At 41.8% G+C, this 18,877-nt stretch overlaps 1 protein-coding gene across 2 annotated transcripts in view; it reads left to right on the forward strand.

Moving 5' to 3' along the window:
* The window catches only part of cachd1 (cache domain containing 1), a 153,238-nt gene that overhangs the window by 84,436 nt on the left and 49,925 nt on the right, over positions 1–18,877 (forward strand). For both annotated transcript variants that reach the window (XM_033028290.1, XM_033028289.1), the window contains exon 3: positions 13,923–14,071. In XM_033028290.1, the coding sequence (XP_032884181.1) occupies positions 13,923–14,071 (149 nt within the window). The remainder of the gene's footprint in view (positions 1–13,922; positions 14,072–18,877) is intronic.

Raw genomic sequence — 18,877 nt, forward strand, 5'->3', positions numbered from 1 at the left:
TGTTGCTGGTAGGTGTGGACTCGGTGGGCCGAAGAGCCTGTTTCCGCGTTGTATTTCTAAACTAAACTAATCAGTCTTCACTGTAGAGGATACTGTAAACACCTTCATGATAAAAGAGTTGCATGGAAAACTAAGTAGTAAAAATACTAATTACGGGGAAAAAATCCGTAGGACAAGATACAGACACATTACCAGAACTTGATGGCCTGCACCAAACATTTTGAAGAACACGGTTACGGAGATGGTGGACAAATTGGTTGATTTTTAAAACTCATTGAAATCTTTGAGGGTACCAGATGATTGAAAAAACAATGAGCATGGTTCCATAATCAAGAAGGAAGGAAGTCAATAAACAGGGAACCATAGGCCAATTAATTTAACATCTACTTTTGGCAAGACGCAGGAGTAAATAATCAAAGAAGAAATAGCTAATCATTTGAAGACTGAAAATAATCAAATCGAGTTGACAAAACTTTGGAAGATTACAACAGAGTATCTTGTTCCTTCAAAACTCTGAAACGTAAATAATCGGGTTCTTGGCGATTTTAGGTTTAAAGAATGCTTGTGGAACAAAGAAGAGAAAGTGATATAAGCGATATAAATCACGTTTGACAACTTTGCTTGAATTCTTTGCGGTAACAAACAGAGTAGCTGGAGGGGAACCTGTAGATGTGTATTTGGACTTCGAACAGGCATATGACAAGTTATAACATGAGGGGCTGGTGCAAAACATAAGTGATCATGCTATCGGAGGAAGTGTGCTAGCACGGATTGAAAGCTGGTTACCATGTTGAAAATAGAAAATAGTTGGGTCTCCTTCTGGTTGGAAGGACATAATCAATCGAGTGCCCAAGCAAACAGTTTCTGGCCTTCAATTATTTACTAATTGCATTAATGATCTAGAGGGGGAAGCAGAATTTAAGATTCCTGATGAAACAAAGATGGATGAAATAGCATGCTGCAATGAAGATTTTGTCTGTCTGCATGGAACCATCCCAAATGCACTTTGAAAATTTAAAAAACACACTGCCCATGGGTAACTCCATATGTATTGCACTAGTTGTCCTCAAAGAATTCCAGCAGATTTGGCAAGCATGATTTTCCTTTCATAAATCAATGTTCCTTTTGCAGTGTTCTGTTATATCCTTTATACAATACAATTACAATACAATACAATACAATTCAATTTATTGCCATTTGGACCCCTTGAGGTCCAAACGAAATGTCGTTTCTGCAGCCATACATTACAAAACAAAGAGACCCGAGACACAACACAGTTTACACAAACATCCATCACATCGTTGTGATGGAAGGCAAAAAAAAACTTATCTCTCCACTGCACTCTCCCCCCCGATGTCAGAGTCAGAGTCAAAGTCAAAGCCCCCGGCTGGCGATGGCGATTGTCCCGCGGCCATTAAAGCCACGCCGGGTGATGCAAGGTCACGCACCGGGTCTTGGTGTTAGAGCCCCCGGCGTGCGCTCGCAAAGTCCCGCGGCCATTCCAAGCCGCACGGGGCGATGGTGTAAGGCCCCGCTCAGGTGCTCTTCAACCCCGCAACTCGGGCGGGAAAAGTCGCCGCTGCGGAAGCCCCGAAAAGCGGTCTCCCAGCAGGGACCCGTGGGCTCCCGGTGCCGCCATCCGCCAAACCCGCAGTTGCAGCCTCCGAAACTCCGGAGGTCGGGTGGCAGCAGCGCTCCACCACAGCTCCACCCGCTCCGGACTCGGCCAGCCCCGTGCCGGTGAGTAGTCGGCAGCTCCGCAGCTGGAACCCCAGGTCGTTCCTGTTGGAGGCCGCTCCACGTTGCAGCCCCAACGACAACGGAGACCCGACAAAGAAAAGGTCGGGTCTCCCGTGCAGGGGAAAGATTTTAAAGTTAACCCCTCCCCCCCACCCCCCCACACACATACCCCAACAAAAAAAATAACAAAAACTACATAAAAACGAGACAAAAAATAATAAAACACAGACGGACTGCAGAGGCCGCTGCTGACGAGAGTCGCGCCGCCCACCGAACTATTAGAGATTTATTAGAGATCTCAGCATTTTCCCCACCATTGATAGCAGGCTGACAGGCTGGTAGTTCTCTGTTTTCTCTCTCCCTTCTTTCTTAAATAGCAGGGTCACATTTCCAAACATCTAATTCTCGTTGTAATCTTCCGAAGTTCTGTAGATTCTAGAATTGTTCCAAAAGTGGATACTCTGTTGTAATTTTCCAAAGCCATGAAATGTAAATCATCAGGTCCTTGGCATTTATTAGGTTTAAAGTGTGTTTGTTGAACAAAAGAGAGACAGCATTTTTTGTTTAGTTAAAGGATAAATGTTTTGGCATATCTGTCCATCGATGCAATCAAACAAAATTTCAGTGATCTGTTGTGTTGCTGACACAAACATCCTCTGTACTTTATTTATTTACATTCCTTCTTCAAAACGGACACTTAATTTGATGGCATCTTATTTTAAGATTTTTGAATAAGAGAAGCCCTTTCTGATAGAGAACCTGAAGGCAGATAATTGTTATGTTTGCAACTGTTTGAGTGCATGTGTGGTCGCTCATATTTCTTAACTGATCTAGTTGTTGGAAGAATAGATCAATTACTCCAAGGTTTGTGCAGATCACAAGCCCCAAGGGAATGTAATCCTATCTCTGACCCTGCACAGGAGGCAGCCTGATGGTGCTCTTTGTATTATGGTGGTAAGTAGTTCAGTGATAGTGATGGATGTCTTCGTCTGGTTTGTGCACACTCTTGTTAATAATTGGTGTGGTCAATGAAGGGTGGGTTGTGATGGTGCAAAATTTCAGCAGCTGTCTTTGGCTATGGGTAAAAATAATTGATGGTCTGGTAGGGTGCAATGCAGCAGTTCTGTAGTTTTGAACTGCCCCGTCTTCCTGCATGGAATTTTGAATAAAGGTAAAGTTAGGAACAGGCACGACAAATTATTCTCTGGAAAAGGAACAAAGTGGATTATTACTTTGTGAAAAAATACAATAACATTCCCACACTGAAACATTTTACATGTTTTATTTTGATATCTGTCAGTCTTGTTTCATGTGATACAAGGCAGTCAAGAATAGGGTACACAAAAAAGCTGGAGAAACTCAGCGGGTGCAGCAGCATCTATGGAGCGAAGGAAATAGGCAACGTTTCAGGCCGAAACCCTTCTTCAGTCAAGAATAGGGAACAGTTTGTAGCATACAAAATAAATTGTACTGGAATGGTTTTGAAATATGGCATTAACATTGAATGTGTTAAATGTCTTGTTATTTTAATGGTTTTGAAGTTAGTATTTTGTACCATGATATTTTTAACTGAAACATGATCTTTCTAATTTGGGCTGTGCAGGTGGAAACTGGATGGCACAGCTGGTAGAGCTGCTGCCTCACAGTCCCAGAGACCCAGGTTCAATCCTAACGTTGGGCGCTGTTTTACGTTGAATATTCACGTTCTCCCTGTGACGCAATAGTTTTCCTCCGGATGCTACGGTTTCCTCAGGCATACCAAAGACGTACGGGTTTGTAGGTTAATTGGCCTCTGTAAAATTGCCCCTTGTGTGTTGGAAGTAGATGAGAAAGTGGGAGAACAGAACTAGGGTGCATGGGTATCGATGGCCAGAGTGGACCAGGCATTTTTTCATGCTCTATCTCTTAAACGAAACAAATTACTGTTACGAATTACAAGAGTAGTAGATTTTTAAAATGACAAATCTACTTGGGAGCTCAAATATGACAAACAATCCGTACTCTTTCCACACACCGTCCCTCCCGACAAATCGTAACCAACGCCAAATATAACCTCCCCCGAAGCTGCTGCTGAAGATAACCCCTTTTCTGTTGTGAAGAAGAAAGGGACCTGGGATAATATATATGAAATTAAAAGGTACAGGAACTTGCTGAGATCAGATATAATATTTATGTGGCACTTTGATGTTTTTTATATTCTCAAGGCTCACAGTTTGTGAATTAGTTAGAAGGAAGACTGCTGACTACGATTGGAGAATCGGAGAAAAAAGATGCGTGAACATTGCAATTTTTTTCCTTAATTGTATTTTGAGAGGTACTCGCATTCAAGATGCTTCTGTACTTTCCAACAAATAAACCTCATTAAATGAAAGTTACTCAGCCATGCAGTTCATCTGAGAATAAGAAAAAAAATGTTGTTTTTTTTTCAGACTGCACAACAGCGTAAGCATTGATTTAATACAGACTGTCTGTCTGAACTAGAAATGTGAGAATACATATGTACAATGTGAATAACTTTCACAGACATTGATTTAACTAGCCCTGTAAGAATGGATTATTATGGAAGGGAATATTTATTGCATCAGATATCCTCTGTGCATTTTATATGTTTATACATAAAATATTGGCACTTCAGCTTCAACAGATGAATAGAATTCATCCTGATCTACCCCAGGAAATCTGTTTGAGAAGGTTAAGTTGCTCATTAGTTGGATTGACAAAGATATTCTTGGCTGGCTCTTTGGATGTCAATGGTATAATTTACATCAGCGGACATAATTGCGTTGCAAGAGGCGTTAATGTATTATTTCCAGTTGTCATCATCTTATCCAGTCTCTTGGTCAAGGATGATTTCCTTCCACTTCCATTATGCGAGTTCCGAGATGGATAATTCCATAGATCCACAACATAGGTAGTTCCTGATGAGTTGGTGGGTGGTTTGTTTGTTTTCATGTGGCCTCCACGTGTGCTCATCATAGAGCCACAAGGACATCAGTACCGATTGTTGCTCCTCCATTTCGAATGATCATGGGTAAGTATTCTTGTCAGTCAGTCAGGAACTTGTCATTTCCTAGAAGACCATCCTAGAAGTGTTTATCTGGAAATCTTATGCTATGGTTGAACTTGGAGAAGTTTTAGGTGTCTGATGAGAGATGTGTAGACGTGTGGAAGACGTGTGGTTGCGTATGATCAGAACCTTGGTTCTGGAAGTGTTGGTCAGGAAGAGGTAGCTGACATAGGTTTGTATGTATCACATCTGTTGGTGATTTGCTGGATCCACTGCCACCTCATCCAGTCGGTTACCTCTGTCAAGAGGAGCCCTAATGACAATGCAAATACTACTGCTGGGAATGAAAGCATCCAGGGCTACGAGGATCTGGCAAATAAATTAACTTGGTAAATGGCTCACAGGTAACCTCCAACCAAAAGGAGTATGCAATACCTGGATTACCCTGAGGACCACCTATGAGGCTTCTCCATCGGAAAGCCCTGACACTAGTTTGACCCGAATGACTGGAAGATCCAGGAAAAAAATGGACAGGAAGTATTAACATGTCTCAAGGAGGACAAAAGAAGGATCAATTTACCCAACAAAACAAAACTCAACCTAAGAAGGGGAGGAGATCTGTCAGCTCCTGATAGTACCCCGTGCATGGAAACTTCAGAACTATCAGAATTACTGGCAGCCCAAACATCCAAGAACCAGCACAACTAAATATGGTTAGCCTTAGTTGTGATCCACCCTGTGCCTGTGTTGACTGTGAATATTTTGTCTAGGTTCAGAGAAGACGTTGATTATATTGACATGATACTAGTGAATGGTTGTCCTCCATGAAGTTGTATTGCAGCTGTCCAGTTGGTCATATGGTTGACCTAAGCACAGGTCATATGGTTGCTTTCATTTTTGATTTTCAGATGAAAATTTGTCAGGGACACTTGTTCAGAAAGTGTGCTCTCATACACCAGTTCACATGGCGCACGTCCGACCTTTGGTTCCCTTATACTTTTGTTGATAGAGGCTGGATGATATGTTTGATATTATTGAATGGATATTATTGAGTGCTTTATTTCCTTGATAACTAAATGTTGGTAGATCCTTAAGTAAAATTAGTACTGTACATTGGATAAAAATCTATTTAAAATTATTGAATGTAGCTGCAACTGTGTAGCTATGGCTAGTCAGTGAGTAATAGTGGCCATCACTGCATTGTGTGCAGTATAATGGAGATGGAACAGAGGGGATGTCTGGAGTTGGGAAACGACAAGGTACAGAGTCTGGTAAAATGCTGGAGTAACTCAGGGGTCATGCAGCATCCCTGGAGAACATGGATGAGTGACATTTCGGGTTGGGACCCATCTTCAAACCGTTTGCACGGGTGGGGGGAAGAAAACTAGAACAGAATGTGGTGCCTTGTTCAAGTTTTGAATGCATTCTTGTACAGTAGACTGACGGATTGGGATGCTAACAGATGGGTGGGGCTTGGCAGGAATTGATTATTGATGGGGAGCAGTTGGTTGTGTCAGACACGTTTGCTAGAATGAGATTTTTTGGGAAGAGTCGGGTAGAAATCAGTCAAATGGTGGGAGAGATGTCCAAGCTCTGAATCGGACAACCCCTCCATTCTCCCAATTCTTACAAAGGGACACTAATCCGAAACATTTACTTTTTTTAAATTACATGGGTACTGTTTGACTGGTTGAGTTCTTCCAGCATTCTGTTTTTGTTTCAGATTCCAGCATCTGCAATTTATTTGTTTTCCAGACAATGAGAGAGTTGTTGAGATGGGGTAGCAGTTTGGTCTGAAGGAGGGTCTCGACCCGAAACATCACCCATTCCTTCTCTCCAGAGATGCTGCCTGTCCCGCTGCGTTACTCCAGCTTTTTGTGTCTATGACTGTTCGGTCAAAGGGCTAGTGGCTCAGTGGCCATATGTGCTCCTTGCAATGTCAGAAAGTTATTTTCCTGTTCAATCCACAGCCAAGCTTCCGGGTGCAGCAAAGCTAGTTAGCCTGAATTACAGGTGGATCCAATATAAAATCTTTGTCGCAAAATGCCATGAATATAAAGCCATGCCTCAAGGGAGCAGGTTTGGCATCCGATGCATGATCCACAGAGGTTTAAGTACACGGGGGAGATCGGGGTTGGTTTTGATATTTTAAATTTATTTGCAACTTTTTAAAAAATTATCGTTTTAGGTTAAAATTCCTTGATAAATTTGTGTAATGTCAAGAATATTGAAGAAAGCTTTAAGACTAAAATATATTTTGCTGACATGGGAAGTTATTGAGCTTTTCTTTGCCTGTTTTAAAGTAGTCTTGTGTGAGATTGCTCCTGGCTGTCACAGCACAAATCATATTAATCTGTATTTAAGCTTCTGAGGGAATGGTGCTGCTTTTGGGGGTGAGAAAGATTCCTTCCTTGGCAGCAGTCTGCCAGTCGCCTGCTGGGAGTTCCAGTGGAGCTGCTGTTCCATGCTGATAGCATTTCAATAAATGCACTGTGACTAATATTCTTTGACCTGATGCATGATAATAAACTGTTCTGTACGTACAAATGGTAAGTTATTCAGCAACTGTGGCAGTCTGAACTGAAAAATTGCAAATGCCGTCAGGAATCGATGGGTTTTCAATGAGCTTTTTAAATATTAATGTATAATGGAAAACTGGTTATTAGTAATTGTAATGATGAATCCACTTGGAATTATAGCAGACCGAAGCTGTTAAATTGTGAATCAAGGACTGGTAGAAATCAAGTGTTTCTTAAATGAAATTGGTACAAATTATTTTCCTGTTATTCCCATGCCTGTTGTTGCTATGGTTGCCAGTAGTTACAGGATGGAATCTGCTCACTGAACTTGGTGCAGAACATGTGTCTTATTTGAATGGTTGAACAGACAAGGGTAACAATAAAAGTACATTTTTTGAATTCATTAGAAATATTAAGACACAGTTAGGTGCTTTAAAAGTGCAATATGTTGGTGTAGTAACTTTAACTTTCGACCTGGAAAGAGACCCGAGTTCAGTCTATCTCTGCAGTGCACTCGTGTGTTGTGTCCTCTCCAACATTCCGCCATCCTACTCTGTGACTGGCTTGCCCTGCTTTTAACAAAGTGCTGAACGATGTATTCAAATTTCAACATCAACTAAACAGAAAGTTGCAGTGTTAATACATTTCCCCTTCATTTCCATGCTTAAATCCTGATGAATTGTTTACCGGTCTTGTCAATGAGCATGGGATAATTTCCAGTGGGCCATTACCTGCTGCCTATGGTGACCTGCTTACTGACTCTCACTGTTGATGTGGATTTGCCTATTCCTGATCCAACGAATTGGTGCCTGGCACTACCCCAATCCCAAGTCATCAGGCTGGCATGCTAGAATAACAAGCAAAGAACTGCAGATGCTGGTTAATACACAAAAGGCACAAAGTGCTGGAGTAACTCAGCAGATCAGGCAGCATCTCTGGAGAACATGGATAGGTGACATTTTGGGTTGAGGGTCTTGACGCAAAACGTCACCTGTCCAAGTTCTTCAGAGATGCTGAGTTATTCCAGCACGTTTGTGTCCTTTCATGCTAGAACAAGCCCTGTTTATGAAGCAGCTGAAAAAATGTTGACAGCTAGTAAGCTACACTCTCAAACTATGAATGTGTTTGAAGGCCTCTGTCACCCAAATATTCAGAAAGCATTAACAATCAATTAACAAAGCTAATACATTAAATAGCTTTACACAATTAGAAATGTTAAAGCAACTCAATTACTAATTCGGAAGTGCGTAAAATACCTTGAAGTTGTTCATCTTCATTCAAATGAACTAGTTCACTGTTCTGGGCATGGTTCGGTGGGCAGTTCCTCTCTGTCACTCCTGATGGTTGGAGAAAGTACAGCTAAACGTCACTACTGAATTTAGTGAGGTGCAAAATTGGTGCACAATTGTTAACACGGCAAATTCAAGTGTTACACTTTTAGGAAGGAATTTCAAAGGAACCTGATCTAATTTTTGGAGGAGGTGATGAAGGTGATCGATGAGAATAGAGAGTGTGGACATTGTTTGCATTGAATTTAGGAAGGTATTTGATAGTCACCCATGGTAGACTTATCCAGAAGATTAACATGCATGGTATTAAGCAGGTTGCTTGGATACAGAACTGTCTTACTGATAGAAGACAAAGGGTTGTGGTGGAAGGACAATATTCAAGCTGGAGGTGTGTGCCCAGTCGAGTTCCAGAGGGATCTGTGCTGGGACCTCTGTTTGAGATGTATAAACTAGTTATTTAGATGTAAATGTTGATGGGTTGGTTAGTATATTTGCAGATGACACTGGGGTTGCAGTCTGTGAAGAAGGTTATCAAAGTATGTAGCAGGATGTAGAAAAGCTGCAGAAATGGGTGGAGAAATGGCAGATCAAGTTTAATCCAAGTAAACTTGTGGCACTTTGGGAAGTTGAATGTAAAGGGAAAATGTACAATAAATGGCATGACAGAATTGATGTGCAGAGGCATCTTGGAGCCTGTCCATAACTCCCTGAAAGTGGCACCAACAAGGAGATAGAGTGGTAAAGAAGTATATGGTATACTTGCCTTCATTGGTCAGGCCATTAAGTCTAAGAGTCGGGAAGTCCTGATGCAGCTTTTTAGGACTTTGGTTAGGCTACATTTGGAGTATTGCATGCAGTTCTGGTCGCCCATTATAGGAAGGATATGAATTTGGAAAGGGTGCAGCGGAGGTTTACAAGAATGCTGTTTGGATTGGAGGGTTTGAGGTTGGACAACTTAAACTGTTTTCTCTGGAAAGCAGGAGGTGGCGGAGATACCTGATAGAAGTGTATAAAATGATGAGTGGAATAAATAGTTGGAACCTTTTTCCCAGGATGGAAATGTCAAATATTGGAGGGCATAGTGTTAAGATGTGAGAGTCAAAGTTTAAAGGAGATGCACGGGACAAGTATTTTATACTTAGAGTGGTGAGTGCCTGAAACACGCTGCCGGTGGTGTTTGTGGAGACAGATATGCAAGTGGCATTTAAAAGACTTTTGGATAGGCATGTGGATAGGTAGAGAATTAACAACATGGATTATGTGAAGGAAGCTAAGGGATGGTCGATAAGTCTTGGCATCATGTCAGCACAAACATTGTGGGCCAAAGGGCCTGTTCTGGCACTGTACTATTCTATGTTCTAGTTAGCACCGTGCTGAGAAATGTCAGTTCTGCATTGAATAGTGAGTGAGTATTTCTCAGCAGGTCCTGATCAAATATGTGGGCTTTAAAAGTAAATACTGCTTTAATGAGCACTTTTCTTCAGCCATGTGTTGCATGATTTGAATCACTAGTTGAGCCATTTGGTTGTTGGTGGAGTTATTTAATATTGCGGTAGACATACTCTGCACAGTATATCAGCTATGCTATTGTTGCCTGTAGGTGTAGACCTTCACAATTGTTTGGAAAAAAGCATCAACTTTTTTCAGTGAATTACCCTCTGTAATTGCAGCTTTCACTAGAGTCTTAAATGTAATTTATGCAGCGCCCAGCTGCTGAAGGGGGTGGGGTGCTTTCTGAAGTGCTAGTTCAGTACCACAGTCCATCAATTACATTGTTTTTACAATTTTGATTCTATTTGATTGTGGTTATTTCATTCCTGTATAACCCCAAAATCTTTCTCATCGTGTTGCCCGATAAGGAGTCTGTTTGTACCTATGTGATCCCGGTAAGTACAAAATAGAATTCAAGCCAGTGTGTACAGACAGAGAGATCGAGTCCGTGCGATCTGGAAGCAAGTGGCCTGGTCTGATGGATCAAAAAAAAATACTCAAGAGATTGAAGTATAGAAATGAGGCATGTTGAAGCTGATGGATTGATGGAACTGATGTTGGAATGCAAAAGCATGAAGTTTAGTTTATTGTCACCTTTACCAAGGTACAGTGAAAACCTTTAATGAGGAACCTGCTGACTTCTAAGGTCCAGGTTATCTAGACAAACCAAAGAGATAGGCACAAAGTGCAAGAGTAACTCAGCAGGTCAGGCAGCATCTCTGGGGAAAAAGAACCAAAGAGATGTCTGCATAGTTGGATGCTATCAGTTAGTCTAGTTTATTGAGTACTATAAATACATCGGGCAATGTTAATTGTTATTGGGTTATTGTCGTTCCCCTTCAGCAGTGGAGCTGAAATTTCAAGAACCATATCCAAAAAGGAAAACTGCTTCGTTAGAAAGCAATTGTTATTAAAGTCAAATGTGTTTACTCCAAACAAATACGGGTGAAGATGTTGCAAGATAGATTGGATGATGGATCTTAAAATTATATCCTTTCATGTTGCACCATACCCGGATATTATCCTGTAGTCAACTATTTATCATTGTCTCTCTCCATGGAGAGCAGAGACAACAAACGGCAAACAACGACATGTTCACTTGCATGGCCCCATTGTGTAAACGCTGTTATGAAACAGATCTAATGGTACCTTTGGAACTATGGTTTGAAACCTTTACTTACTAAATATCCTCGGTGCATTGAACATTAGTTAATTCTGGGTGTGTCCCTGTAAGTGTGAAGGTTGCTTTTGTGATGTGAGAGCTGACATGACAAATAGCTGCTTGGTCAAGTAAGCCTTTGTCAAACTGCAAACGCAGATAATTACTACTTGGCTGAAGTGCAGCCAGTTGAATGTTTGGTAATTTTATTTGCTTGCAATATAATTTTCCTGGGACAGGGTGTGAAAATTGTAGGATTGAATTACCAAACTGTTCTCTGATTAACAAGCAAGTAAAATGAGACTACAAGAAGTATGTATGGAGCAGTAACTTGCGATGACGCCATTGTGGCAGGGAGAAATGGTGTTCAGGGAAGGAATCAACAGATGCCATTGAAAGATCGGGATGATTTTCCCAAATTACCTGTGCGATTAGCATTTTGATACATGGTACACAAAATTGCTGGGGAAACTCAGCGGGTGCAGCAGCATCTATGGAGCGAAGGAAATAGGCGACATTTCGGGCCGAAACCCTTCTTCAGACTGATGGGAGGTGGGGAAAGAAAGAAGGAAAAAGGGAGGAGGAGGAGGAGCCCGAGGGCGGGCGGATGGGAGGGTGGGAGGAGACAGCTAGAGGGTGAAGGAAGGGGAGGAGACAGCACAGGCTAGCCAAATTGGGGGAATTCAATGTTGATGCCATAAGGACGCAAGGACCCAGACGGAATATGAGGTGCTGTTCCTCCAATTTCCGCTGTTGCTCACTCTGGCAATGGAGGAGACCCAGGACAGAGACCCAGGACAGTCTCTGCAGTTCCCTTTTGAGCATTTTGATACAGTCATGTTGGCTGTGCAAAACTTCTATTTTCTTGAAATGGGCAAAACATCTAGCAGTCAATTGTAGTTTCTGCTATTTTAGCTTTGGGCTGTTGGATCACGGATCACTTTGAGCTCTAAAGGGCCTGTCTCACTTTCCCGAGCTGCTCACGAATTCTCCCGAGTTTTCCCCTTGATTCAAACTCGGAGAATGTTCGTAACGGGTCCGTAGGAGTCCATAGATATATCGTAGCGGCTCGTTATGTCAGCCGTAGGTACTCGGGGCATTAAATATTGCAATTTTTCTCCTCCCAACTATCTTTTTACTCGTGGACATTTTTTGTCATGCTGGAAAAAACTTCCCGATTTACCTGATTCCCCGAGTACCTAAGGCTGACATAACGAGCCGCTACGATATATCTACAGCCTCCTATGGACCGTTACGAACATTCTCCGAGTTTGGATCAAGGGGAAAATGCGGGAGAATTCGTGAGCAGCTCGGGAAAGTGGGACAGGCCCTTAACTTAGAGTAAAATTTGAGATGAATAATTTAACAGTTTCTAATAAGAAACTTGTTGGTGAATGCCAAAACATTGTTTTAACTATGATTCTCTCCTGTGAAAAAACAAGAGTATTTAGTTAGGATTCTCACATTGTTTGTGCACAGATGTAAACCAGAAGTAGACATTTTGGAAAAAAACATTGAGCCTTATTCTTAGCTGATCAAAGAAGATCAGAGCTTTATCTCTGCACCAAATTATTATTCAGATTTTTACTTTGCTATTGACTGAAACCTTTAATTTCATATTTTAATCACTGTTCACAATTGTAGATGATACATGGTAAAATTCATATGGAGTTCATAAAATATTCATATGTTAAGCATTCGTGTTGGTAATACAAATGTATACATGGAATAGCTAAACAGTTTGTGCTTTGATGTTACTTTCTGAATAGATCCACATGGTAATCAGAAGCAGCAACCTTGGCTGATTTATTTTGTCTCTTTCCTACCTCATGCCCCATTTCACTCTTGCCTCCCTCTCCACTTACAGCTCCCTCCATTTACTCTGCAAGGCTAGAGGCTTTTGTGGATTATTAGCTCCTGGAAGGGGAAAAAAATAAAATTAACCTATTTTCGAATGAACTAGATATAAATGTTAATATAATTGGTCAATGTATTTTTCGTGTTAGCGTGATGGTTCATATTCTGCAAGTTACTTTATTATAAAACTTGATTGCAATATTTTTATTTTTTTTTAGTTGAAATATTGATGTCTAAATGTGAAAATGAGCTGGAGCCATTTAAGATGCTTCACATGAACATAAATGAGGAATTTTCAATTTTCATAGCCTTATCCATATTGTGTATTACATTTATGAATAAATCATTGTCACGGTTGGTTGTCCACCCTAAATCTGATCATTTTTTGTCCGTTCTTCACGTTGCTAAGATTTTCAAAATATGGGGTCAAATTCTTTACAATTAAGTAAACAGTGAATCTCCCCTTGATTTCCGTCTCCTTGCCTCTGGGAAGGATCTTGCACAAAATTAATTTAAAGCCAATTCCCTCATATAAGTTGGTGAAAAACTGAACATGTACACCACAATTTGCTAAAAGCATTGAGGACTGCTTGAGCTATATTTGAGATGGATGTTTGAGATGTCTTTGGCATAGCAAATTGTTGCAAATAGTTTATGGAGACTATTGGCCCAGAATATGGGAAAGCTTTACTCCTGCTGATATGATTGATGGTGGAAAGGTATGCATCTGCTAACAATGATGTACTTCAGGATGAGTTGAAAAGAAAAGTATCACGATAAATCATTGCACATGATAGTAAACTGGTAGCAACACTCATCTATGATCTCATATTTTTGTTATGCCTTTGTTCCTACAACAGCTGGCTAAAAAGATAAGAGAGAAGTTTAATCGCTACCTCGATGTCGTGAATCGGAACAAGCAAGTAGTGGAAGCATCCTACACAGCTCACTTAACATCACCATTGACGGCTATCCAGGACTGTTGCACGATTCCACCTTCAATGATGGAGTAGGTATTTTTTTCACCACTTCTCGGATTCCAGCAGTCTTTATGTGCATTGCTAATGGTGTCGATGTACAGTTAGAGTCATAAAGTCATACTGTGCAGCCTGACCAACATACTGTGCAGCCTGACCAACATACCCATCATTTATTTATTTGCCTCTGCACTCCACAATTTGATATTTGTAATAGAAAAAAAATCACACGTTGTAGCGGGGACTCCAGGAGATCAGCCAAGAATGAGTCGAAAACAAAGTTACGATGACGGAATGTGTTTTTATTACTGTCACCATGCTGCTTCGAACTCCAACCCCGTGACCGGGCCTTACCCGACCTTAAGTACTCCGGGTCAGATCCTCATGACCAAACGCCTCCCACTCCGAGACGCTCAACTCCTCCTTCCTGAGCCGAGGGTTCGCTATGCCCGTGGCTAGCCACCAGGTACCGCCACAATGTGGTTTATGTGCACATTGTCAGATTTTAATAAAGGTTATTTTTATACATTTTGGTTTCACCATGTAGAAATTACAACAGTGTTTATACATAGACCCCCCATTTCAGGGCACCAAAATGTTTGGGACACAGCAATGTCATGTAAATGAAAGTAGTCATGTTTAGTATTTTGTTGCATATCCTTTGCATGCAATGATTGCTTGAAGTCTGCGATTCATGGACATCACCAGTTGCTGGGTGTCTTCTCTGGTGATGCTATGCCAAGCCTGTATTCAGCCATCTTTAGCTTGTGTTTGTTTTGGGGGCTAGTCCCCTTCAGTTTTCTTTTCAGCATATAAAAGGCATGCTCAATTGGGTTCAGATCGGGTGATTGATTTGGCCACAAGAATTGACCGTTTTTCAGCTTTGAAAAACTCCTTTGTTGCTTTAGCAGTATGTTTGGGATCATTGTCTTGCTGTAGAATGAACTGCTGGCCAATGAGTTTTGAGGCATGTGTTTGAACTTGAGCAGATAGGATGTGTCGATATACTTCAGAATTTATTATGCTGCTACCATCAGCAGTTGTATCATCAGTGAAGATAAGTGAGCCAGTACCTTCAGCAGCCATAACACCCCCATAACCAAGAGTGGAACTCGCTATCAAAACATGGAAGGGACCGGGGGACACACATTTTTGACGGCCCCGCGCGCATACACACACACACGCTCACACACACACACGCTCACACACACACACGCACGCACGGCTTCGGAGGCTCAATCCAGCGCTAAATGCAGCTCAACACTGCCTGTCTCGCCGGGTTAACTACAGCCTTGTCTGGACTGACGGGATACCAGCGCTGTTTCTCCGCGCTGGCTATATTTCCCGCGTCCAGGAAGGCTGTCGGCTCACCTGGCGGGACATGCAGCGTTAGCTGGGTTTAGCGCTGCTTCTCTGCGCTGGCCCGTCTGATCCCCGACCAAAGATCCTATAGCGGAGGATCTTTGCTGTCGACCTCTCAGGCCACCCGCGGGGGGGTACTCTGGAGCGGACAGGACAGCACCGGAGAGCCGGGATCATCCTGGGTACGGATGAGGCGCAGGTCTGTGCCACGTCTCCCTTCTCCAATCACCGCGCTCTATCCTCAGTCCCACCCCCCCCCCTCCCACTCTTCCCTACTCCAATCATCGCGCTGAATCATTATGTCCCGCCCGAATTGCCTGCTGACCGACGTCTCTCTCCTCCAATTGGCGCCCTCGATCATCAGTCCCACCCCCACTGTCTCGCAGAAAGCGCAGATTTCACCGGATTTTAAAATCTTGGGGGGGATGTCCCCCACCTCTCAAAACATGGAGGGGACGTGTCCCCTCTGCCCCCCCCCCCCAGGTTTTCCGCCCCTGCCCATAACACCCATAACACATAACAGCAGGCCATAACACCCCCACCACCGTGTTTCACAGATGATGTGGTATGCTTTGGATGTTGGGCAGTTCCTTCTCTCCTCCATACTTTGCTCTTGCCATCACTCTGATATAAGTTAATCTTCATCTCATCTGTCCACAAGACCCTTTTCCAGAACTGTGGTTGCTCTTTTAAGTACTTCTTAGCAAACTGTAACCTGGCCATCCTATTTTTGCAGCTAACCAGTGGTTTGCATCTTGCAGTGTAAGCCTCTGTATTTCTGTTCATGAAGTCTTCTGTAGACAGTGGTCATTGACAAATCCACACCTGACTCCTGAAGAGTGTTTCTGATCTGTCGGGCAGGTGTTTGTGGATTTTGCTTTATTATAGAGAGAATTCTTCTGTCATCAGCCGTGGAGGTCTTCCTTGGCCTGCCAGTCCCTTCGCGATTAGTAAGCTCACCAGATGTTCCAAACAGTTGATTTTAGTAAGCCTAAGGTTTGGCTGTCTCTAACAGTTTTATTCTTGTTTCTCAGTCTCACATTGGCTTCTTTAACTTTCATTGGCACAACTTTGGTCCTCATGTTGATAAATAGCAATAAAAATTTCCAAAGATGATGGAAAGACTAGAGGAAAGACTAGGTGCTGAGAGCTCTCTTCTACCTGCATTATGGAGGCAATTAAACACACCTGAGCAATTACAAACGCCTGTGAAGCCATGTGTCCCAAACATTACGGTGTCCTGAAATGGGGGGGAATATGTATAAACACAGCTGTAATTTCTACATGGTGGAACCAATATGTATAGAAATGGCCTTTAATAAAATCTGACAATGTGCACTTTAACCACATGTGATTTTTTTTTTCTATTACAAATCTCAAATTGTGGAGTACAGAGACAAATAAATAAATGATGGGTCTTTGTCCCAAACATTATGGAGGGCGCTGTGACAGTAGCTACACAATGGTATTACAGTAGTCCAATTTGGTCTGAACAAAAAAGCTAGGTATACAATATCCAAGGCTTATGGCAGCAAAAGTCTTGGCTTTCGTATTGTGTGTCTTTCACTGTCATTATTGATTCAATTGAACTGCCACTTTCATGACAGTTTACATCTGTAAACTCGTTACAGACCGGCTTTAAACCTGGCATTGTCCAAGACTGCAGAGCCAGTCAGAGCCCATCACTTCAGTTTGCCCATTTCTAGTGTTGTAGCCTTCTACCTTATCTCCTTCTCCTCCAATCAACCTGAATTCCAACTTTTTCTCTTTCTTCTCTTCAATAATTTGTTCCCCGGATTATTAACTCTGTCCATAACTGCTCCACTCTTCCTAATTCCATGTTCACTTAATTCACTCCTTGACATTAGGGGTATTTTTCATCTTTGCCCGGCTCCATTCCTCTGTCTCACAAAAGTGGCTTTGATTGTAAAAAGCCTTTTTTTGCAGAAAATATCTCCTTCAGTATTTGAAACTTTTTTTGTTTGATTATACTCTTTTTTTGGACTCAATTTGGCATCACTTTCCCATGCAGCCAGATCCTTTAGCTGACAACTACCAACTCTACTTTTTCATCATTACCTTGCTTCCATCAGCCATCCCCCCCCCCCTCCTCCTTGACAATCTTCCCTGAAATCGTCTTGTAACTCTGCATAACCTGAACCATTACTGACTGGAAAGTTGAGGGAAGGTCATCCCATGACCAATACCACTTTGTCCTAACAAAGTAGAAGTATCTGTCTTACCCTATTTATTGATGAAACTCACCCATGCATTGTGATCCACGGATAATTGCTCCCCTTGTCCCCTACTCTTTATTCTCCAACTCATCCAAAACCCTGCAATCTACATCTTTGTCCACACTGAGTAGTGCTTTGCATCGACTGACCTACATTGTCTTCAGGACCCCATCCCTCCAATTTAAAAATATTAATCTTATTGTTAAAATATGCATCTCAAGAAACTTTATATCTTTACCCTTTCTCATTACCTTCCTTCACCCAATCCCCAAGAACACTCTCTCTTCAACCTTTCCTCTGCAACCTTGTTTTGCTTCCATCTGCTTTCAGCCACCTTGATCACTTGCTCTTGAATTTCTTGGAAGGCATCATCCTTTGAGCAAATATGCCAAGCATCTGTGTGAGAAGCAACTTGATGCAATGTTGGTAGACAAAAATGCTGGAGAAACTCAGCGGATGAGGCAGCATCTATGGAGCGAAGGAAATGGGCAAAGTCTCGGGTCGAGACCATTCATCAGACTGGTGTCAAGGCTGAAGAAGTGTTTCGACCCGAAACTTCGCCTATTTCCTTCGCTCCATAGATGCTGCCTCACCCGCTGAGTTTCTCCAGCATTTTTGTCTACCTTCAATTTTCCAGCATCTGCAGTTCCTTCTTAAACAACTTGATGCAATGTTGTTTTTAATGCAAGTTGTTATATCCCAGCAGCGAGTAAATCTGTGTATGCTACATTTATCAGTAAGTCTACTGTTTTGCTAAGTGTATGGAATTATATTAATCAATTTCACTTTTTAAAAAAACTAATTAATCCCTCTATTTCTCCTTCTGATCCCAACCCTCCAGATAAAACTAATAGCTGCATATGTCCAGCAATGTAGATAAATTAATGAAAATAAAATCAAATACGTTAAAAAAAAAAAAAGCTCTTTAGGGAACCAGGTTATCTAAACAGAGTATATCCGCATATTCCAAGAGGTGTGGAACTAAACATAGAGGTTAAAGGTACACCAAATCCAGACTCAAAATTGTGTTTTTATGGTTGATAATGGAAGGTCTCCAATTTGAGGATAAGAATTTAGTTATGCTTAATAGTTATTTGATGATAACATCCCAGCATTGGCGGTGTCAGGGATTTGTTCGTACTCTGATATTGGAGATTTTGAGTGTTGGTGTTTACTTTTTCTGGTAACCTTTGAGAATCCAGGCTTGATTCCTGAAAGTAACTTCCCCACTATGTGAAC

Source organism: Amblyraja radiata, chromosome 10 (assembly GCF_010909765.2).
Source record: "Amblyraja radiata isolate CabotCenter1 chromosome 10, sAmbRad1.1.pri, whole genome shotgun sequence".
In the NCBI taxonomy this organism is placed as follows: Eukaryota; Metazoa; Chordata; class Chondrichthyes; order Rajiformes; family Rajidae; genus Amblyraja; species Amblyraja radiata.